The sequence below is a fragment of the Delphinus delphis genome, chromosome 3 (genome assembly GCF_949987515.2).
Source record: "Delphinus delphis chromosome 3, mDelDel1.2, whole genome shotgun sequence".
Taxonomy (NCBI): Eukaryota; Metazoa; Chordata; class Mammalia; order Artiodactyla; family Delphinidae; genus Delphinus; species Delphinus delphis.
Genome location: NC_082685.1, coordinates 48,842,657 through 48,866,047, shown reverse-complemented (window position 1 = coordinate 48,866,047; position 23,391 = coordinate 48,842,657). Strand labels below are relative to the sequence as shown.

The window sequence follows — 23,391 nt, the reverse complement described above, 5'->3', positions numbered from 1 at the left end:
CAATTACATGATATTCTTTCCGAATGGGCCTAATGATCATGAGGCTGTTCATTTCTCAAGGGTGCCACAGTTTTGCCTGCCATTGTGGTTGTTTTAGACATCTCCTGGTTTTATTTTGACTGTGATTATTTTTGTTTAAGCACTGAACGAGATGGAAGACATGGTTCCAGAAGATGGAGAGGTGACGGCTGAGAGTGAGCATGAGGCTCCAGCTCACAGTCAGGCAGTTATTCCTGTGGACGTCGACGAGGAACAAGCAGGTAAAGTGTGTGACTTCCCACGTTCATGGTTCTGAAAACTAGGCCCGACTCTAATGAAGAAAGTAAAACACTGAGAACGATTATTTTTTTCAGCATTTCAGCTAATGATGTGTACATGCTGCTTATTTTTGACGAGGCCTGTATTACATTTTGATGTTCTTGCTGCGCATGTGTATACATGTCTTATTAAAGTTTGGTTTTGATTTTTTTGTAACTGTGGCAGCAACTCCTCTTTCTATATTGTTGTACACACGTGCATATTTGTGCGTGTGTGTGCGTGTGTGTGGAGAAAGCAAGCACTCAAATTATAGCTAGGAAAATAAACACCCTGATTAAATATCCTGCTTGTCCTCTCCCTTCATTTTGGTGGGGAGAAGGAGCGGTGGAGAGGTTGATTTAATAAACAGACCAAGATCTAGTCTAGTTTGCCACTGGGTCACTTACGGCAGGCTAAGAGTCATAGAGTACATAAAGATTACCTAATATAACCTTTCATCTTTACAGATGGGGAAACTAATATTCTTTCAAAAGTTGGAATGATTTACTCAAGACCACTCAGCTACTGATCAAAGGACAGAATTGAGATGAGAACTCAAGTTTTCTCACTCCTGGTCTGTTCAGATGCTGCCTTGTCTTTGAATTGAACATATTCTTTAACTACTCTTGTTTTAAGTGTCTTACAGATGCAGTCACTTATTCAACAAATATTTATTGAGTGCCTGCTCTGTGCTAGGCATTGTACAGTGTGACAGGGAAAAGACAGGGAAGGTTCCTTGGAGCTTACATTTTATTGATGGAGCAGATATCAGTCAAAAGTGGGTTGTAAGAGCTGAAGGTTTACAATGTGTAATGCCAAGAAGATAAAACATTTTTGACATAAATATAATCAAATAAGCAAACTGTAACATGCATCTAGCCTTTCAAGAACATGTCTGTGACATCCAATGCATTAGACCTATACTTAATTAAAGAATGCAGAGTTCTCACCAGTCCCATAGGTGTCAGAGGCTCATCTTCATTTGCTTTGCTTTCATTCATACATTTGCAAAATTAGGAAAATATCTAGCCTATTTTTTAAATGATTATTATGACTCTATTTTTTTAAATTTTTTATTATGACTCTTATTTTGATTATTTTTAGGATGATTATGTGACTGTTTCAAACAGTGAAGATCCTGAAGGGAGATGCCATATGCTCTTCTACTTTAATTTTCCTTTAGAGATATATAATGTTGGGTGGTATATTAATCATACTTAATGTTTACTTTAGAATTAACGTGTTTTCAGTGTCTTATCCAAGTATATGCTCATTAAAATGAGTGATCAGGGAGGCTGCATAGAGCCAAAGCATCTCTGAGCCCAGATCCCTGGAAACAGTACTTTGAGTGAGACCCTTTGTTGGGCAAAAAGTGACTGTTACGCCTGTGCTCTTTCTTTTAGGACCCAGCGGTCTTCAGCGTGTAGTAAAACCAACCCCAATTACTGTCCATGACTCAGAGAGTGACGATGAGGAAGACAGTCTAGAACTCCAAGAAGTCTGGATTCCTAAGAATGGTGCCCGGCGTTTCTCTGAGCGTGAAGAAAAAACCGGAGAGTCTGTACAGTCCAGGGAATTATCAGGTGAGAGACTGTGTCTTACTCTGACCTGTTAGTGAGAGTCACCATGAGAACAGACACACTGGCCTTTATATAATGGTGTCCCTGCCACAGCTTGTGGTGCAGTTAACATATCCTTACAAAATGTGACAGGAGGCAAGAAAGGCAGCAGCCCAAGCAAGAGAGGAAAATCTGGGTGGTGCTATCAAGGGCAGGTGCAGCACAATAAGAATATTGTGGAATTGGGGCTCAGGGAAGAGAAGATGTGAGGATTGTCAGTCCCACAGTGGAGGCTTTAGGAAGTTGTGGCATCAGAGTATCAGGGATTAGCAAGGGGCCTGTGCGTTACATAAAAGATGACAACTGAGTCATCCAGAGCAGTGAAAAACAACCATTCCCCAGTTGGTAATCTGTCCAGTTGTGTTTAGCAAATGTTGGTGGCTAGTTTGGTGCTTGAGGAAGTCCTAAAGTATGTTCTTACAATCCCTTGTCTCCCTTTAAATCCAGTCAACAACCTTCTGCCATTTGCCTCACCAAGAAACTGTAATTCTCTTAACTTTTAGATTTATACTTCTTTCCTTGTCTTCCCTTCTGTTTCCCAGAACCGTATGCTTACCACTTTCTGCAAAGGATGAGGTTTTTTAAAATTGTCTACTTATTTTTCCTTGGGTACCCTACTCATTAATGTATCTGAATGTTTAGTATACATTTGTATACATGTAACACTGAACCTGAAATATATACACACTTCAGTGTATGGTAAGCTCAGTTCTTTAGACTTGGAATAACTTACTAACCACTGACTGATTACTCAATTCTCATTTTATTCCTTTTAAGAAATTCAGATATCTTTACACTGTGATTGAAAGAGCTTTAATGGACACTGAAATTTAGGAAAAGTAATGTGACCAGCTGACTAACCTGATGTTTCCTAGAAAGTTTAGTTTCTGAATTTAGAAACCAGATCTTCTGTCAGCCAGACAAAACATTATTTAAGTATTCCTTTGTATATTCATTGAGGCTTACTGTGCCCCAGGTACTGTGTTAGGTGCTGTGAGGGGTGAGATGAATAAGTCTTGATATCTCTCTCTCTCTCTCTCTCTCTCTGTGTCCCTCTCTCTCACTGTCTCTCTGTCTCTCTCTCTCTCTGTAGTCTGGCTGAAGAGTCAGGTCAGAAACATAGATAACAATATTACAGGGCATATACTGCACTTGCTTTGGGGTGGGGTGCAAAAGAGATTGGACAGAGGTCCAAAGCAGAAGGATTGATGAGAGTAAAGGCTCCAAGGTAATAAGGCAGAGATATATTCAAAGAAAAGTTTGGACTGGGGTGTAGAATGTTTATAGGGAAGACAAGAATGGAAAGTTAGTTTTCAGTTAGGTCACAGTAAGCCTTGAAGGCTGAGCTAAGGAGTATTAACCAGGTAGGCACTAGGGAGCCATAGAGAACTTGTGAGCAGCTGAGTGATGTGGTCACCATTTATACTTTAGGAAAATTAGTTTACATTGTTTCCTGTTCCAGATTTACTCTTGCCTTTTGTCCAGAATTTGTACTGAAATCTTTTCTTTTCCTCGGGCCATTCTTCTTTTTCTGTAAGCAGTAAGTGGAAAAGGCAAGACTCCACTTCGAAAGAGGTACAACTCCCATCAGATGGGCCAGTCGAAGCAGTTTCCCCTCGAGGAAAGCAGCTGTGAGAAAGGCTGTCAGGTCACCAGTGAGCAGATCAAAGCCGATATGAAAGCAGCTAGGGATATTCCTGAAAAGAAAAAAAACAAGGATGTTTATCCCAGCTGCAGCAGCACCACCGCCAGCACAGTGGGGAACTCCAGCTCGCACAGCACTGCTTCTCAAAGCCCCGACTTTGTAAGGACGGTGAACAGCAGCGGCTCTTCCGAGCCTAGCCCTACAGAAGTGGATGTGTCCAGGCAGTGTGTCTGCTCCCCCGGTGGGTCAGAGGACTCTGAGGCCATGGAGGAGGGAGATGCAGAGAGTTCTGTCTGCCCCAGATGCTGCTGTCACAGGCCCCAGGAATCCCAAAGGAGAACTAGCAGGTGTTCTGATGAGGAACGTCCTTCAACCAGCCGAGCCTGTGTTGTGAATGGCCCGGATGGTACGAGATCCGCCTTTTCCTTTAGGACTCTGCCACCAGGGGGGTCTTCAGGCCCAGCACATGATGAGAGGACTAATGGGAGTGGCTCTGGGGCTACAGGTGAGGACAGGAGGGGGAGCTCCCAGCCTGAGAGCTGTGACGTGCAGTCTAATGAAGACTACCCTCGGAGGCCCCTAACAAGGGCCAGGAGCAGACTCTCCCATGTACCGCTGGTATCTGAGTCAGGTATGACAACGCTGCCAGGATTAGCTACTGCAGGTTAGGACTTGAGAAGGGCATTTGCTCCTTCCGTAAGTTTTCTTACATTAAGCCAGTTGGGCAAATTGATTTCTACATTGGGGTTCTGCGCTCATACAGATTTTGAGCTCACTTTCAGTGACGGGGTGGGGGTGGGGAGCGGGGGTGGCACGTAAAACAGCTTGTAAAATACCAGCCAGGAGAGGCACAGAGAGTTAAGCTTCTGAGAAGAGTGCGACTGTGTGTGTGTACTGACCTTATATACAGTGCCAGTCCCACGTCTCACTCCCAGTATGTAAACTCTGCTCCCGTCCCACACTGCAGAGGCTTAACTCCTAGTGCAGTTTTAAAACCTTAGCTGAAAGGTAAGGACTGGAAGTCGCTGGGCCTGGGGGAGCCCGGCGTGCGGGTGCCCCCCCTCCACCTGCCTCTGTAGCGTTGAGTAATTTTTCCCAAAGGCTAGTTTTGCTGCCAGTTAGGCTTGCCAGGAGAAAAGCAGGTAAGTAAAGCAGGTAGTTTAGCTGAGAATCATTTTGGTGAAGATATCCTCAAGACACATATATGTATATAATTTCATTAATAACATTTAGGTGTATGCCGAGGCATGGGGTTCGGCGGGGGTAACACATTCCTTAATTATAATCCTGTTTATATTTCTGATCTTAGTTTTAAATAATCTCTCCTGCCTTTACTAAGTCATGAATACCTGTCAATGAATAATAATATTTTATTTTCTCTAAACCTTACTCAATTTGAAAATCTTAAAATCAGCACCCAGTACATAGAGTTCCTTTTATCTGCTATTGCAATAAACAGAGCTGATTGAATCATGTGGAGCTAAACTAACAAAAACAAGCTTTCATAAGATACATAGGAGATATTAATTAATTATGTGCTAATTATCATAGTAGCCTAAGCTCATATTAAAGTATATGAGTTTTATTTGCAGATTTTATTATGCTTTGCAAACATCAGTTCTGCCATGATGAAAATACTTTTCCCAGCTTGAATTTTAAATGGTTTATCTCTTTATACGTAACATAGGATTTACCATTTTAACCGTTTTGAAGTATATAGTTCATTGGCATTAGGTACATTCACATTGTTGTGGGACCACCACCACTATCTGTCTCAACTTTTTCATCTTCCCACACTTAAAGTCTGTATCCATTAAACAGAAACACCTCATTATGACACCCTTTGTTGCGTGGTTTTTCATATTTGTTAAGTCAGATCTACATGTTTACTTTTGTGATTTCATTATTTTTATGCTGTGGAAAGCCTTCCCTACCCCGGCTCGGATAATTGTTCACATCTTCTCATTCTTTTATTCATTTATTTGTTTATCTTAGTTTAGTTCTTTATCTTAATCTGTGGGAACTAATTTTATTTTTTATTACAAATTGTCACCAAGTTGTCTCAATACTATTTATTGACATCCATCTGTATGTCATTTTGAAATGCTCTTTTATCATGTACTTTGACCATAGTGTGGTTTATCTCTGGGCATGCTGTCCTGTTCCAGTGTTCTGTCTTCTTTCATTACTCTTTCGCAAAATTTTCTTGGCTAGACATGCATTTATCATTTATTTTTATAGTTTTATTTTATAATAATTTTGTCAAGTTTCAGAAACAAATCTTCTTGTGTTGTGTTTGCAATTCCTTTACATTGACTGACTGAAAAGATAAGTGTCATTTTTACAGCATTGAGTCTTCCTATTTAGGGACTATTTTGTCTTATGTGTCTTGGTAAAGTTTTATAGTTGTTACTGTTTTGGTGGGTTTTGTTTTGTTTTTGTTTTTAACATGGGTCCTTCACATTAACCATATTGGGGGGAGGGGGGTTAACATCTTCTTTGCCTTATGTTCTGCTGTTCCCTTTGTCATTTTCTTCTGACTTGTTTCATGACCAGAACCTTTTCTTAGGTTAAATAATTTTCTAGAATTTTTTTTAAAAATTCATTTATGTAGTGCTTTTTACTTTTTAAGGTTAATTATATCTGTTGTCTTAATGATTTTTTTTTTCCCAATTTGAGAAGACTTCTAATGTATGTAGCTCATGTGTATATGGTAGGTAAATTACTTGCCAATATTTTTAAACACAATACAAATGTCCATTTACTTTCAATAACAGTTTTTCTGGAGAAATGTCAAACTGCTGATTTTTAAATTATCCAGGTCTCTTTTGGAAAGAAGAACAAGTTATTTGGGTGGCTTTCAACCTGTTATTTTTAATCTAGCATGTTTTTGATATCTGTTGGCCATTGTGCTTTAAAAGTTTTAAGGAGGTAAATCCAAACTAATAAAGGAACGAACTTGATTGTTATGTATTTTTTTTAATCCCTTCAAAGAAAATAGTTGAGTTTTTAATTTGGTTTTTGATATACGGCCTTACATAGTGTTAAAACCGTGTTAGAAGTAGTTATTTGTCTTGTGATTTCCTGTTTTGGGAATAAATGCCTCTAAGTTGTTCCTTTTACCCTCATTGTATAATACTTTATAAAATAAATATCACAAAAATAACTAATTGGATTGTCAAAGAATAGCACTTAAGATGAATATGATATGGTTCTCATGAATACTGACCTCTTTCCTTGACACCCCATGACTGGATTGGTCTGCTTTTCTGTGTTTCTGTAGCATCTTTGCTAATGTCAACTACACCGTGTGTTGTAATTCCGTGTTTTAATGTCTATTTTTCCAGTAGACTATGAGCTCCATGAGGTCAGGGACAGTGTCTGCTTGGTCACCATTATATTCCCAGCTTCTAGCACAATGTCTTACATGGTATGGGGCTCAGTGAATAATTGTGAACTTAATAAGTGGTAGGAGCCATCATATGAGGTATGTTGATGCTGGTGGATGTATGAAATCATTAAGGATTGTCCCTAAACAAAGATTTACTGTCCCTAATAAACAGAGGGAGACATAAGGAAATAACAAACACAATGAACTCTGTTTTCTTTTTACATTGGGAAGCATTTGTTTTTCAAGATTATCTACATATAAAGTGTGACTTAGTCTTATAAACTTTTCTTAGAAAACAAACTGCCAGTTTGGGTACTCAGGAGGGCAGGAAATTTAGCTTTGAATCCCATATTCTGATCAGTTAAGGAGTAGGGGAAGGAAGCAACCCATGAAGGTGAGAGGCTGAAAACTGGAGCATAGAAGGAGCATGCTAATAGAAGATTCTTATTTGAACACTGTGATGAAGGGATGGAAACAGACCTGTTTTTGTTTGTCTTCATTTTGTGGTACCGGGAGAGGGAACCAGGACCTATTATTGGTTGTAACAGGAGTATGAATTTTGGCTGTTGTATGAAATGGTGGCTGCTGTTAGAAGATTCCTTGTCGGTGAAAATAGATTGTTCATGAAGCTCCTTCAGGAATACTGTGAAAGGTGGCCTCCAGTGGGTCACCTAGATCAGTAGTTTTCTCTTCCAGAAACCCAGTGTTTTGCTTGGGTTCAGGGTCCTTGGAGAAAGTTTGATGGATAAAACTCTTGGGCTCCCTTTTAGGCTTCAACCAAATTAGCTGCTTTCAATTGTTTTGCATAATAAGATTTCACAAAGATTTCGAATGGTGGAGGAAAGGGTTCTGGTGTATTGAAAAGAAGAAAAAAATAAACAAACACTTGAACTAGATCTGTAGAGTCCCTGTCTAACTCCAGGCCTTTGGGAATTTGTAGTATTTGTACCTCGTTTCCCTATCTTTCTTTGTAATCTTTCATGTTTGAAGTGAGAGAGTTAACCAAGTGGTAACCCTGTAATCTAGTAGTAGTAGCAGTGTGCAGTATGGTGGGATTTAATTCGTAAAGGTCAACCTTTTTTCATTCGATATATGCTCTGCTACAGAGTGACTCTCAAAATGAAGACAGTGACTTTTAGTGTCTTGTCTTGCAATATGTATGTGCTTGTTAAGTTTTTGAGATGAATTTAGAACTTGTATTTAAATAATATCAACATAACATTTGTTTTTATAATTAAACTATAACATTTTAGAACAGTACTAGTAAATGAGTTAGGGCCATACTAGGCAGAGTTTGGCAGGTAAATGATTGCAGGTTTTCTAGCATACTGATAAATACATTGGCAAACTGTTCTCCCTTCCCATGTCTCAGTTTACTTATTTGTAAAATAAAGAGAATAATCTATCTCAGAGGGCTTTTAAAAGGATTAAATTAGTTAATACAAGTAAAACCCTGAGAAAAGTGCCTGATACACAGTAAGCACTCAGTAAATATTTGCTGTTATTGTTATTACATTGACGTATCTATGATACATTCATTCATTCAGTGAATGTTGAGTGCCAGTTCATTCAATAAATGTTCATTTTAGCTCATTGTTAGTGGCTGACATTGATACGAAGATGAAATGACAATGATGTTGTCTTCAGGGAGCTTTTAGTTTAAATGGAGAAATAAAACAGATATACAGGGAATTACAGAACCATATATGATGTTTGGGGATACAAGTGACTTATTAGAATAGGTGGCATTTAAGCTGGACCTTTCAGGGATGGGTAGTATTTCAAAAAGTGAAGTCAAGAATGGTATTCTGGGCAGAAAGAGCTAAAACAATTAATGGCTTCAGAGGCACTGGCAATGGGAGATGACTAGGATATGGTATGGAATAAAATTGAGAACATTTGGGGCTAAAGCATAGCTCCAAATGTCAGGCATTGAAATGTATTCACTAAGCAGTAGTAGTCAATGCTTTAAAGTTGTTTAGCAGGAAAGTGGTACGTTTAATCTACCAGTAGTATTTAGGATGGGTTGAGTGCCTAGAGACGAGAATGTTGATTAGACTGCTGGAATGGGCCAGGTGTGAAGAGCGCAGTGTTATGTTTGATGTTGATATGTTTGAGACAGCGGAAGGTGATCTTGTTTTGGAAGCGGCAATTGGAAATGGCAGTCTGACTGTATTCCTTTGGGAACCAAGTAGTAGAATTGAGAGTTTCCTTGGTGGAGTTCATACATATGCAGTTGAATGTGCTCTCTTTGAAGGAAAGACAGCAAGGCTAAAATTTGGATTTTCCTCTCGCCTTTTTTAGAGGTTGCCAAAACAAAGCCACGTCATGCCATGAAGCGGAAGCGGACAGCAGATAAGTCCACCAGTACCAGTGATCCTGTGATTGAGGATGACCATGTGCAGGTGAAGGAGAAAAATCCTTGCTTACCTTTTGGTCCAGCCAAGTTCCTGAATAATGTAAAGGAACTAAAGTTCCCATCTTTACATAGTTTCTTTGCCCTAAAGAGACTGGTAGTAGTTGCTTCTCACTTGTGCCAGTGAAAACACTTAAGCTTTAAAAAAAAAAAGAAAGAAAGTACAGGAAGATACATCTTTTAAATTTTTCTTCTTGTAGGTCCTTGTATTAAAATCCAAAAATCTTGTTGGAGTCACTATGACCAACTGTGGAATCACAGATCTAGTGCTGAAAGACTGTCCCAAGATGATGTTTATCCATGGTATGTATTTAGGCCCATGTCATACAAGAGCATCATGATTGAGTTTAAAGCATTAAAGTCTCATAAATACTACAGTAACATTACTATATTACTTTTTCAAAAGAATCATTATTAGATTTTTCTAATTCTGTCCTCATTCTGTAGGTCTCAACTAATTATCCCATCGTATTTACAAGGGACCATGTGCAGAGCCTTGGTTCATCTTTTAATATATAGCCTCTCCTCCAGTTTCCTCCAAATGATAATTACAACCTGATCTGACAGAGGTTAAGTTAACAGCATATATGGGCTTTGGAGTCAAGTAGACCTCACCTCGAATCCTGTCTTTGCTATTTTCTAGCTGTGTGATATTGGACATGTTTTATGTATGTTTTGGGAGGAGGGGGGAATAGTGACTGAGCTGTAAGTGCTTAACTGCACTGGATTTGATTGATATCATCAATCATAACCTCAGTTCATGGCACATTATCCTTAGTCCAAGCCCCACTTTTCTTTTCAGTCCCATTTCTCCCTCATTGCCAATCGCATCGGCTCCCATCACCTGTAGTCAGGTATTTAATGTTATGTCCTTTCAGTCTATCTTTCATGTCTTTTTTTATAGACATATTTGCCTCTGAACAAATGATAGGGTATTATTTTGTGTGAGTTTTTAAATTTTTAGATACATAATATGTCTCATACATGATCTGTTTATTTTTCCATTATTACTCAAATTTATATTTTTGATACCTATCCATATAAAATTATGAAGAACTGACTTGTTCCTTGCCTTGTGCAGTTTATATATATTCTGCATTCATTTTTTTCGGTGTGTGAAGTATACATAATTTTATTTACCTTATAAAGCATTTGTGAAGGTTAAATGGAGTGGTTGATACATGCACACATGTGTGTATATGTGGATGTATGTACCTACACATAAACACAGTAGAGGGTCTGACCTCTAGTAAAAGCCTAGTAAATGTTCATTAGTATTAGTATGGCAAAAAAATATTTAGGGGCTTTCTATTTTTTGCACTTCTCCAATACTGGTAGTAAACAAAACAAGGAAATCCTTACCAAACATTTTGTCATAAACTAGGAAAATCCCAAAAAGGAGAGATAAAACAAATTTAAGCACTACCTCTCTCTTGAATTCTAGAAGACTCCAGACATGAGGACCCCAAACCCCGTGTTTACCCTTACAAGGTGGTACTTTATCTCATGTTGAAGTGTCCCCCTAAAACGGAATGGGGGTCTTTCAAAAGCTCAGAGATCATAGCCAACAGTAGAGCCCAGACTAGCATAAGAGCTTTCAGTGTGTCAGCACTCTACTCTCTGAGGTCTGAGATTCTACCTTCGGACTCTGCTGGTTAACTTCTCATTCCTGTCTCTATTCTGAGCTCTCTGAGAATCTGACTGGTTTTTACCTCTGCACTTGACTTTGCTGATTCTCTCTATATCTTCTTTAACATTAGTGGTGGATCACATGGCCTCAGGCCCAATCTTCTCTCCTTAAACCAAACTTTTTAGCTCAGCTTATTGTGGGACAGAAGATCTTAGATAAGAAGCTCAGTCCCTGGACACCCACTGATGGATGGGTTGTCTGTTAACGGTGGATGAGATGACTAAATGAGATTAGAACTGACCTTAGCCAAGTCTGGTTTTACAGCAGGGAACCACTGAACCCTTATCGCCATCTAGTCCTCTCTTCCCTCTTTTCCCGTCCCAACACTGCTTCCTCTTCCTCCTGCCGTGTCACAGGAGAAAATGAGTCTGAAAGGCATAAGACTTGGTCAGTGTTCAAACATCAAAATTACAGGGCTAGATTGCTCAGTAAGATGATGACATTTGGATCAAGGATGTTACAGAACATGTCTTTTATGAAATGTTTAAAAGGTCAGGCATGTTGGCCTTATGGATAGAATATCTTTGATCTGATTCTGTCTCTTGAGTTGGACCAGGTTGAAATCTATGGTAAAAACTGGATCAGATTGAAATGTGAGATTTAAAAAAAAGGAAGGGGATAATTTTCTGAAGTTGGTATACTGTTGTAGTTAAATGTGTCTGTTATATCACAATTACTTTTCTCTATAACCTCAATATTTTGTATGTTAAATGGGAAGAATATTTAATCATGTTTCAGACCAGCACTTTCAACAGAACTTTTTGCAGTGATGGAAATGTTCCGTATCTGTACTGTTCGATATGGTAACCACTGGCTGTTTGTGACTGTTGAACATTTGAACTGTGACTAGTGTGTGAGGAACTAAATTGTTAATTTTATTACACTTCAGTTAATTTAAATTTAAATAGCTACAGGTGGCTAGTGGCTACCACATTGGACTGTACAACTTTAGACCGAAGTATCCAAATATTTCTGGGTCTTTTTTTTTTTTTTTTTAAGGTTCTGGTTTTATACCTGAGGTAAGAATTAAAATCAACACTGCTCATTTCCTATGGGTGAATGTAAGATAACGTATGTGAATTATCCCAGGAACCATTACCCATAAAATTGTATAATTCAGTAGTTGCCGTCATTCATTCTCTTCAATATGTATTTCCTGAACAATCCCTATATTTAGGCAACTCATTCTCTGGAACTTGAATTTCTTGCCAGTAACATCTTAGATAGGAAAAGGTATCTCCCTTCTAGCATGTGGGTGACTGCCTTCTTTTGAACAGGACAGAATCATATTTTCAAGTCATTTTGATGACTGTCAGTTGTCCTTTGCACTAGTACTTGACCTATGTTAAAGATGTTTACATCTGCAATATTTTATGCTAACAAAAGGTATGCCAGTCCTCCAAAGAGGATTCCAAATAGGTTATATGTTGCTCTATAATTTTGTATAAATTATCTGTAGAGCTTACCATTGTTTTCATTTTGTAGCTACCAGGTGCAGGGTACTGAAACATTTAAAAGTAGAAAATGCACCAATTGTAAACCGATTTGACTATGCACAGTGCAAGAAACTGAATATGGATCAGGTACTAGACCAGATACTAAGGATGCCTCCTGAGAGAAACCGTATCATATACCTACGCCCCATGCAGCAGGTAATGAGCTCTGCTTCTTTTTGGTGATCACATATTGCAGTGATATTTTTTAGTGTTCAGCCTTTTTGAAATTGGCTTTTATTCATTTGCTGAACCCACAGTAATGATTCTTTAGATTCTACAGAGTTTTTTTAACCAGCCTAGACTACCTTGACAATCTTCTTCATCAGTGCTTTTCTGATAGATTTTTGTGGGCTTTTAGCAAGTTATATGATGAGGGGAGTTGTTATACAGCAGGTTTTATACTTATTAAAAGTTGCCTGTGGTAAAGAGCACAGACTCTGGTTTCAGACTTCCTGGTTCCAGTTCTGGTTCACTGACCTGTAGCAGATTACTTAACTTCTATGTCTTAGTTTCTTCATCTCTAAAATTAGAAGAATAAAAACCTGCTGTTACTGTGATGGTTAAATTAATACATGTTAAGTGCTAGAATAGTTGCTGGAATGTAGTAAGCAATCATATGATAGTTGCTGTTACTATTATCATCATTATTATAATAGTAAACGTTTTATAGTATCTATGGGATGATGGCTGTTAGCTGAACCTATTGTGGTAAACATTTCACAATATATGTAAATCAAACCATCATGCTGAAGATATGGCACGTATATACAATGGAATATTACTCAGCCAAAGAAAGAAACAAAATTGAGTTATTTGTAGTGAGGTGGATGGACCTAGAGACTGTCATACAGAGTGAAGTAAGTCAGAAAGAGAAAAACAAATACTGTATGCTAACACATATATATGGAATCAAAAAAAAAAAAGTTCTGAAAAACCTAGGGGCAGGTCAGGAATAAAGACACAGAGAATGGACTTGAGGACACGGGGAGGGGGAAGGGTAAGCTGGGACGAAGTGAGAGAGTGGCATGGACATACATACACTACCAAATGTAAAACAGATAGCTAGTGGGAAGCAGCCACATAGCACAGGGAGATCAGCTCAGTGCTTTGTGACCACCTAGAGGGGTGGGAGGGAGACGCAAGAGGGAGGAGATATGGGGATATATGTATATGTATAGCTTGATTTACTTTGTTACAAAGCAGAAACTAACACACCATTGTAAAGCAGTTATACTCTAATAAAGATGTTAAAAAAAACCCAACAACATCATGCTGTATACCTTAAAGGTATACAGTGATGTGTTGTCAATTATTTCTCAATAAAACTAGGGGAAAAAAGAGTAACATTGTGTGTAAGACTCTGTGCTTGATGTCAAAAGAAGGTTTAAAGGAAATATGAACCTTTGCAGTCAATGTTTGAACCTGGCCTCAAAAGAATCATTTCAACACACAAATTGCTTGTTGAGTGTTTATAATTTGCTGGGGCTGAAAAATAACACAGGACATCATCCTTCTTGAGAAGTTTGCCTTTCCACGAAGGGGGTAGACATATATGTCATTAGGATGACAAAGTGGGATTTCGTAAGTAAAATAGGGATGAGGGCATTCCATGAGAAGAAAGCAATGTGAACAAAGGTTACAAGGGGGCAAGGAAGTGTGTTCTGTCTTTAGGAATGGACATTAGTCCAGTTAGAATGGGGTATATGGTACTACACATTCACAGTTCTATAGTGCAGTCAAAATTTAAACCTATAAAGCATATATTCGGAAGTGGATTGCTGGGATCAGTTACCTGAATCTGGATTCTCTGGTTTAATTCACATTTATATAACAGTGAGATGTAAACTGCTGAGCTTGCTAAACAGTTGAATTTGCTAAGCCTCATCCCTAGCATGGCAAGCTGTGTTCAGGGTGGAATGTGACTCTTTGATTTTCAAATCAGCCAGAGATTTAAAAACTGAGGTCCCAAGGAAAGATTGTTCAAGCCCTAGGAGATAGATTTCTAAGGCATTCTCTTCCTTGGTCCAAAATCCTCTCTCTCGTGTTTTCCACAGGTGGACACACTAACGTTGGAGCAGAAGCTATTTAGTGGTCCCTACCCCTATCACATCTGTATTATCCATGAATTCAGTAACCCTCCCAATGTCCGGAACAAGGTGCGCATTCGCAGCTGGATGGACACAATAGCAAACATTAACCAGTAAGTTATCTGCAGCCCCTGACGACCTTCTAAGTCAGTTCCCAGAGCAAGGATGCCCAGAAACAACAAATCCTAATTATTTTTTATTTTAAATGATTTCATCTGGGCTTTTCAGGCACTGAAACATGAAATGTAATGTGAAAAAAAAAAGGGAAATGAGGACTTAAAACTAAAATGCATACATATATATTTGTAACTTTTTATTTTCAAACTTAGAGAAGAATCACAAGAACAGACCGTACATGTACATTTAGTTTCATTCCTTTAGCCTTACAGCACGGAAAAGAGATATTAAAGATCTTAAAACTGTGATGTTTTACATCATCAGAAAATTTGACTTTTTATGCATTTGTTATTTTAATATTTTGTTTGAGACCTTCATTAGAATCTAGGCATAACACATTTTGATAGTTCCTTTCTAACCTACATCCCAACATTATTTTCAGTTTTATAATTTTTATTTAATTTTTCTTGTTGCCTCCAGAGAGCTCATTAAGTATGAATTCTTCCCAGAAGCCACACGAAGTGAAGATGACTTAAAGAAGTATCCCAAGTACCCATGGGGTAGAGAAATCTATACTTTAGAAGGTGAGCATTTATTTGTAAATGGTTGGAAAGCTAAATAACTGTTAACTAATTAGATGGAGAGACATGTCTTAGGGAAGATTGGAGTAGGAGCCTAACAATTTGTCAAAATAATGGGAATATTGAATATCTGCAGGTAGCAGGGACCAGATAAATAGTGCTCTCCCTGTATGAGTCTTTACCATCCCTAAAATAATCAGCAGTATTGAAACACAAAAAGTGAAAGAAAATTGAAACTTGCTATACAGTTTGAAAGTTGCAGTGACTTGAGGAAACCTGTGTCAGCCTCTTTATTTTGTGTGTATATATATGTACACATATATAGAAAGGGAAACTGAGGCTTAATGGAAGCAAAGGATGACCAAAATCACATGACTAAATAGTAGCAGAGCTAGAATTGGAATTTATATCTGATGCTGCTTTCAAAATACTAACAGCGTTCGGCCCTATCGTTACTTCCACCCCAGTAGCACTGTTGATCTGTCTTCTTTTAGGTGTTGTGGATGGAGCGCCGTATTCCATGATTTCTGACTTCCCTTGGTTGAGATCACTACGGGCAGCAGAACCCAACAGCTTTGCCAGATATGATTTTGAGGATGATGAAGAAAGTAATTATGTCCTGACTTGATTTTTATTCTCTAGTTTGAGGTTATCCTACGGTGTTAGATACTTAGTATTTTGTCTGAGTTACGAGCGGCGCAGCTTTTTATCACTTCCCATATAAATGTTTTTGCTTTTTGTTATTGTTTGGTTCACCCCTTGCTAAAAAAAAAACAGCTCTAAATGTATACAATAGATAACCAGTTGACTTACTAGGGATATATGAAGGTTGGTGGAAAGGATTCCTTCAGACAGATTGTCCTACCTAGATTTTTTTATTACCTAAATGTTTATAATCTTGTTACTCCTTATTGAAGAATTTGGTCAACTATATTGTTTCAAAGCTGTTCCCGTTATACTAATTATTCTGCTACTTATGAGCTGCTTCTTGTTGGGTAGCATGTGGGAACTTATGATTTAGGTGTGGATACTTGATGGGGGAACTTGAAGGAACTCTGGAATATAGTTCTTCTAAGTGTTAGCACCCTTGAATATCCATTTGTAGGAAGTTAAAAAATATATATTTTAGGAGGAAATCGATTTCATAAACTACATGTATATATGTATGACTTACCTCTCTGGTACATTTTTCACCTTGGGCCTTTAATCATGTGTGCTCTTTTTGGCATCAAACAGAGTATATAACCAAACTGATGGGGACCCATTCCATGAGCTATGCATACATCAGTTACACTGCATGAGAGTATACAGGCATATCTCATGGACCAGCTAAATCAGAGTGGCTTTCCAAATGATTCTGATAATCTTGTTTCCCCTTTTCTTTCTAATTTCCAAGGCACCATCTATGCTCCTCGAAGGAAAGGGCAGCTGTCTGCAGACATCTGTATGGAAACAATAGGAGAGGAAATTTCAGAGATGCGTCAGATGAAGAAGGGCGTGTTTCAGCGAGTAGTGGCAATTTTTATCCACTATTGTGACGTCAATGGAGAGCCTGTTGAAGATGACTACATTTAACTGGTCCCTCCTCTTTCCAGCTATTCTGGCAGTAAGCTGCTGGGGCCATCCAGCTGCCAGAGAGCTTCACAGAGGCTTGCGGCATGCAGTTGGGAGGCTCCGGTGCATTTTGGTATATAGGAAATGTATAAGGAACATTGAAGTTGTATACAAAGATTTGTACATAGAGGAAATACACAAAGATATTTCCTAAGTACCAACTTTATATCATATGTTTATACAATTTAATTTAAAAATTCATTTTAATGAAGGCAGAGAATTGGAAAGAGTTCATTTTGTTCATTTTTCCAGGCAGTTCATAAGGTGTCACTTTCTGACTGAGCCCCTGTTTACTATATTCTTAATCATCACTGTCACGCCCTTAAATCTGTGCCTTTTTCTTCTCGAGCAGAGCTGTTTGAGTAAACCTGTTGAAGCGTCTTTTTGTCTCTCGTGCTCTTTTTGTGTTACTGTTAAAACTCCAACTAAACCCTATGGTCAGAGGTGGCTGTATGTTTGTTTCTGTACAAAATTGTGGTTCTTTTTCCTCTTGGTATTGTAGTTGCCATATTTCTTAAAATGAAGTAAAAAAAAGACTCATAGGTTTAAAAAAAAACTGAGTTTGAGGGGGAAATGGAAAAGTTTCCAAAGCATTTCTAGTTATTTATTTCCATATTGTGTATATGCTTTATCTTGAATATAAAAATAAAAATTTATTAAAAACTTTTTTCTTGCCTTGGAACTGAATCCCTCATTTTAAAGAAGAGTAGCAAATACTACACAGAAAAGGAATGTGTAGTTGTGTCTAAGTAAGATTTCAGTGTAGTCTAATCTCTGATCTCTTTTTTTAAAGTTCTGTGGCTGCAAGATGTTTAACTCACAGAACTCTTTATGACAGAACACTGGGAACAGCAGAATTTCCCCAAATATCTGGTCTTCAGGAGATGGCCTTTCTCCTTTCTCAAGGAGAGAAATTCACCTGATATATGGCAGTGATAATATGCAGTATCATAGTGTCAGGGGTTAAAGCAAAAAACGCTTCAGAGCAACACCTGTGTCTGAGGGCTGGCTTTGTCACTTGCTAGCTGAGTGAACTCAATAAATTGCACAAACTGAAGTTCTGTGGAAATATTTTAGAAACTCTTCCCAAACAGAATATGTAATTATGGTCTATATGAGGTGTAAGGGTCCAACCCCTTCATTTACAGGGGATTAATTGAAACCGAGAGGGAAAATGGCTAACCCACAGTCGGGGGCTGGTTGAGGCCAGGCGGAATAAGAATTCAGTGCCTAATTCCCACCAGGCTGCCTCTACCTTCATCATTAATATTCATAGAAATGCAAGAAGCCAGCAAGTATTTCCTAACAAACACTCATAGTATGAATGATAATCAGTTTCTTTCCTCAAAGTTCTCTGTTTTCCAAGACTTTAAGTTCATCTACTTATATTAGGAAGAATGTTTGGTGCTGCATTCAGTCATCTCTTTATTACCTTGTTTTTAACTCAGCTCACCTCTCTTCTAATTAAAAGAGTGTGTTCCACTCTCCAGGTTAAAACTCTGATCACTAAAAGGTGGGAAACAAATTACGGGACATTCTAGATATTTCAAAGTAATATAGACCCCCAACTCTCAGCTAAGACTCGATCTAAACCTGTTTTTTCACTGTAACCGTAACCAAATAATGTTTAGATGTAAGGCCACTAGAGGCCACTGCTCTCTAATTTTTGTTGGTTTGTCTATCTCACTGTCTCAACCTGATCCACTCTAAAATCATTCTAAAGATGCCTAGACTGCGACAACTAAATAAATGAAACTTGATAGATGCATTTGGTAAATGTCTATGGAATGAATGGCTGGACGGTGATTGCCCTACAGCAGCTATCAGCACCCTTTTTCTGTGCAGAGCCAGATAGTAAATAGGCTCAACTATGACAACCACTCAGCTCTGCTGTTGTAGTATGAAAGCAGCCATAGAGGAAACATCAAGGAATGGGCATGGCTGTGTTACAATAAAACTATTTTTGGAAACAAATTTGAGTTTCACATAATTTTCACGTCACAAAATATCTTTTGTTTTCCAACCACTTAAAAAAGTAAAAACCATTTTAGTTTACAGACTGGAGGATTTGGCCCCTAGGTTGTCATTTGCCCACACCTACTTGCCATAGGGAACTGAGTTGTGTCTGGCACATTTTTTAAAGACCTTAAGAAATGTTTCATGGATGGATTACTGAATTAATGTCAAATTTAGAGAGAGAATCGTGTCCCTCTTATAATGCTGCCAGGTGTGTGAGTCCTAACAATCTCTCTAAATAATAACTGGCACCACAATTCTTCCAGGAACTTCATATTTGGAATCAGAAAATCTGGGCTCACATTCTGACTCCCTCAGATGACTGCTGGATGACGTGGATGGTCGTAAGCCCTATTCTGGAGCCTCAGTTTCCTCATCTGTAAAATGGCCCGGACTAACACACCCACGCCACAGGGCAGCTGTGAAGGTCCAATGAGAGCCTTCAGTAAACTGGACAATGAGTTGCAAGTGGAGGTAGTATTGCTTCCACCATAATTCCCTTTATTATGAAAGGGTTATCTTTTATTTTCTTTTTTTAAACTAATCTTCCTATAACCTTCTGTTCCTTAGACCAGATCCCAGGATGGTAGGAAACAGAGATAGAACTGGTGAGGAAGTAACGATACCGTGAAAGCATTTTTTAAATCGTTTACCAAGTGCTTTCCATACACATCCTCATACCAACACTTTAAAATATGTATGATCATTATGTCCCCCACTTCACTGTTGGGGAAACTAGGGTGTAATAGGTTAAATATCTTGCTTACAAAAACAATTCTAAAAAGTAGTGGAAGCCGTCTGACTCTAAAGCCCGAGCGATTGAGCAAAGTGGCTTAGTTGGGAAGCTGCCCAGTCAGAGTTGCTGCTGCCGCTTCAACTTGAAACAACTCCAGCTGACCTTCGCATGGTTAGTACAGTCCCAAAATATGGAGGCTGCTGATTTTCTGATGCAGGCCTCAAATGACCCACTCAGACACAGGATGCAGTAAAAACATAATAGAGACAACACTGCAAACTATACAACGTCTACCGTGTGAAATACACAGCAACTAAAGAGAATGAATAAAAATCACGTATTGATGTGATATGATGTTGAAGGTATACCTTTGCAAAGGCAAGTTGCAGTTATTATATACTGCATCATCTTATTTATACACAAAAACCAAAACCATGTATTTTTATATGTACATTTTGACATATATAAATACACAGAACACGTTCTTGAATTATATAAGCCAGGTGATGAGGGCAATTCTTGGGAGGGGAGTGGAACTGAGTTGGTGTCAAGGGGTATTTTGTGGTATCTTTATTATTAGAACTCTTTATAATGGGGGTGGAGTGCATAAATACATTATTTGTATAACCTGTCATTTATATAGTCTAAAAATATATAATTTGCATATTTACTAATAAAATATTTAGAAGAGGAGGAAGAAATCACTCCGTGAGGATGGAGTGACCCTAAGTGTTTTCAGCCCTGATTTCTGCCCCGTATAAGCTCTGTGTCCTTGAGCAAATCACTTTCCCTGACAAAGTCTGTTTCCTTTTCTATAAAATGAAGTCAGTAATCCCTCCCCGCAAGCTGCTGGGAGAGGCTCAAAGATCTTGCTGTGAAAGCGCATAGAAGCTGTAAAGTGCTGAGAAGCCTGCAGTGCTGAGTTGATGGGACGTATGGGAACATTTCCATGTAGTGTTCCAAGTTCCAACTAGAAATGTGAGGAAGTCAAACTGCCTTCCACTGGGGTCCCTCCTGCTGTGGGCAGCCCCAGCGATGGTCTGAAACACAAAAGACTAATCCTCTCTTTGGCTCACACACCTGATTCCCAGGGTTCTTTGCTGGTTACTCAGTGACTCCAGGCTGCTGAATACTGGGAAGACTATGAAAGATCAGTGTGCAAGGGCCTTTCCTCCTGATCAATCATCTACCTGAATCCCTGCAATGTATGAAGATGGAAATTGAGGCTCAGAGAGTGAAAGGGAGCAGAAGAAGATACAGAGGGTGTGTGGCAGAGTTTCACTCTGGAGTAGGCATGTCCCAAGTTCCTTTCCAGGTCCCAGGATAACATGGAAGGGAAGTTCTTAGGCAGCATGAGGAAAGGGGCCAGCCTTGGCTTGTTCACTGCTCCCTCCTGGAACAGGGTCTGCCACGTGGATGTGGAGTAAGTCAGTCCAAATAAGGAACCGTGTTGCACACGTCTAGGACCATGGGCTTTAGAGTCAGACTGCCGACGTTCCCATTCCAAACCACACTTCCCAGGTCTATTACCTTGGACTAGTCACCAGATCTCTCAGTGGAGGCATGCTCATCTGGAAAGCAGGGTAAATTCTGGTACTTATCTTGTAAGGGTTTTATGAGGATTAAATGAGATGATCCATGTAAACAAAGCACTTAACATAATACCTGGCAGAAAGGAGCTCATTAAATGTTACTTCTCTTATTAGTGCTACATTATTACATTATTATTATCATTTTATTATTACCTAAGACATGTTCTGGGGAGAGCTGAAAAAGGAAGGAAAAGGAAAGGAGAAACCTAATCTGAACCGAGTATAACAGTAGTTAAAAATATAAGCAGTTTCACTTCCTTTCTCTCTATGCTGCCACAATATGTGGAATGCAGCTTGTCATGAAATCACATTAGCTCATAAAGTTTGGGAGTTCTCTCTGGTAAATTCCCTTTCACCTCTTCTCGGCTTAAAGAACCCCTCGTGGGAGGCAGGTGCCTTAACAGCTGACACTCTCCCTTTCAAACTCGGAAGCAGAGAGGAGGCTCTGTGCGTTGGCTTCCCGTTAGAACTTAATAATCTTGCTTTGCTTTCATTGATTCCTCTCTATGGCTGCTTTCTATTAATGGCAATTCTGAATTTCTACTTGGGGTACTGATACAGTGTTTCTTTCTAAGATAAATTTATGTAAGTGAAAACTTGAATTGACTTAAATAAAAATATTAAGTAAATAACAGTATAGGCAGGACACACGTTTGGTAAAAATACTTGGGTGACACATGTTGGAACACTCAACAATCCTACCAGCTCAGAGATTTTCTCCATTTTGCAGATGACATAAGTGAAGCAAGTGCTGGTTAAGGCCCAAAGTGACATGGTGTCCCAAACTCAAGCCTTCAAATCCATCCCTGATTTGTTTAAATTCAAACCAAATATTTGGCCTCAGTTTTCTAGGCTAGATGGAAAAGAGATTGCAAATTATGACTAGAAGAGGTAAGTGCATTAGTCTTTTTTTTTCCCCCCTCTAGAGCAGCTATTACAGTAAGGACTTTGACTAGAGTAAAGCAAAGTAATACAGAAAAAGAGAAAGGCAATATTGCTCTCTCACCAAAGAGAGATATAACACCAAAGAGAAAAACGGGTAGACAGCACAGCACCAAGAAGACATTACTTTTGTCCTTACTTGAAGAAAATAACAAAGTCTATTTAATGATAGCCACTCCCCAGCAATCCACCCCATTTCCCTCCCTCATCCACCCCCATGCCCACATCCCCATCCCCCAGCTAAACAGAAATTTGCTTCAGGACAGAGCAAGTTAGCAGCATGAAGTGGAAATGTTGGTGAGATGAAAAGGTGAAGTCTCAGAAAGAACGAGTTTTTCTGCAAACATATACTTGAGTGTTAGCTGAAGTTGGTTTTTATCCCTTTTGCTTCCTAGCTGCTGATCATGAGCTGGATAGGGAGTTTCAGGGCTTCTACCTGGACAGCCCTGTAGGCTGGAGAGTCAAGGTGCAAAGCAGCACAGGTGAACCCCCTTTATCCCAGGCATGGGGCAGTCTAATTGCAGCATCCATCACCCCAGTGACTGTCAAGGCCAATCTGGCAGATGTGGCTGGGGCCATGGGCCCTTCTCTCTGGGAGCATCCCTTCATGACACTGCAGGCTTTCTGAAAGAGGATGGCCTCAGAGAAGACAGCAAAGTACTTCCTTCCTTGACAAGCTCCAAGTCTCCTCCTTCTGAGGCTTTCACACACATGCCATATTACCTAGATTCCCGGGAGCCAGAGATTTAAGTAATGCCAGGCTAGTAGCTGTCCAGATAGAGCAAGCCTGCTTCTGTTCTGTGAAGCTCCAATGTGAGCATTTGGTGCATCACCCACACCATCCCAGCTCTGCTCCAAAGAGACAGCAGAATTTGCTTGTGAGGCCCTCTCCGCAAAGGGGTCCTTCTTCTTGACAATGGCAAGGGCTCCTATTCCTGCAATTGCTGTCCTTTCCCTGAACCAGGGTGCATGTTACCTCTACAGATACCATTCATAGGCTGGCCCACACAAGCATGACCAAAGAGTCCAGAAGATACGGACACGTAACATGGTAAGGTCTCATTTTCCCATCTATGTTGTAATCTATAGATCCCTGTCAAGTTCAAGTTGCCATTTAATATGGGAGACTGCCACTGAGAAATAATATTTTGC

At 39.2% G+C, this 23,391-nt stretch overlaps 1 protein-coding gene across 7 annotated transcripts in view; it reads left to right on the top strand.

The window, feature by feature from the left end:
• The window catches only part of FBXO38 (F-box protein 38), a 52,337-nt gene extending 34,717 nt beyond the window's left edge, over positions 1-17,620 (top strand). For 3 of the 7 annotated variants that reach the window (XM_060008579.1, XM_060008582.1, XM_060008581.1), the window contains exons 13-22: positions 141-260; positions 1,701-1,880; positions 3,455-4,192; positions 9,257-9,357; positions 9,569-9,671; positions 12,544-12,710; positions 14,609-14,754; positions 15,239-15,342; positions 15,834-15,947; positions 16,736-17,620. In XM_060008579.1, coding sequence (XP_059864562.1) covers positions 141-260; positions 1,701-1,880; positions 3,455-4,192; positions 9,257-9,357; positions 9,569-9,671; positions 12,544-12,710; positions 14,609-14,754; positions 15,239-15,342; positions 15,834-15,947; positions 16,736-16,914 — 1,952 coding nt within the window. In that variant the 3' untranslated portion in view covers positions 16,915-17,620. The remainder of the gene's footprint in view (positions 1-140; positions 261-1,700; positions 1,881-3,454; positions 4,193-9,256; positions 9,358-9,568; positions 9,672-12,543; positions 12,711-14,608; positions 14,755-15,238; positions 15,343-15,833; positions 15,948-16,735) is intronic. The other 4 variants (XM_060008585.1, XM_060008583.1, XM_060008584.1 and 1 more) reach the window with 4 other exon arrangements.
• Positions 17,621-23,391: the final 5,771 nt, after the last annotated feature.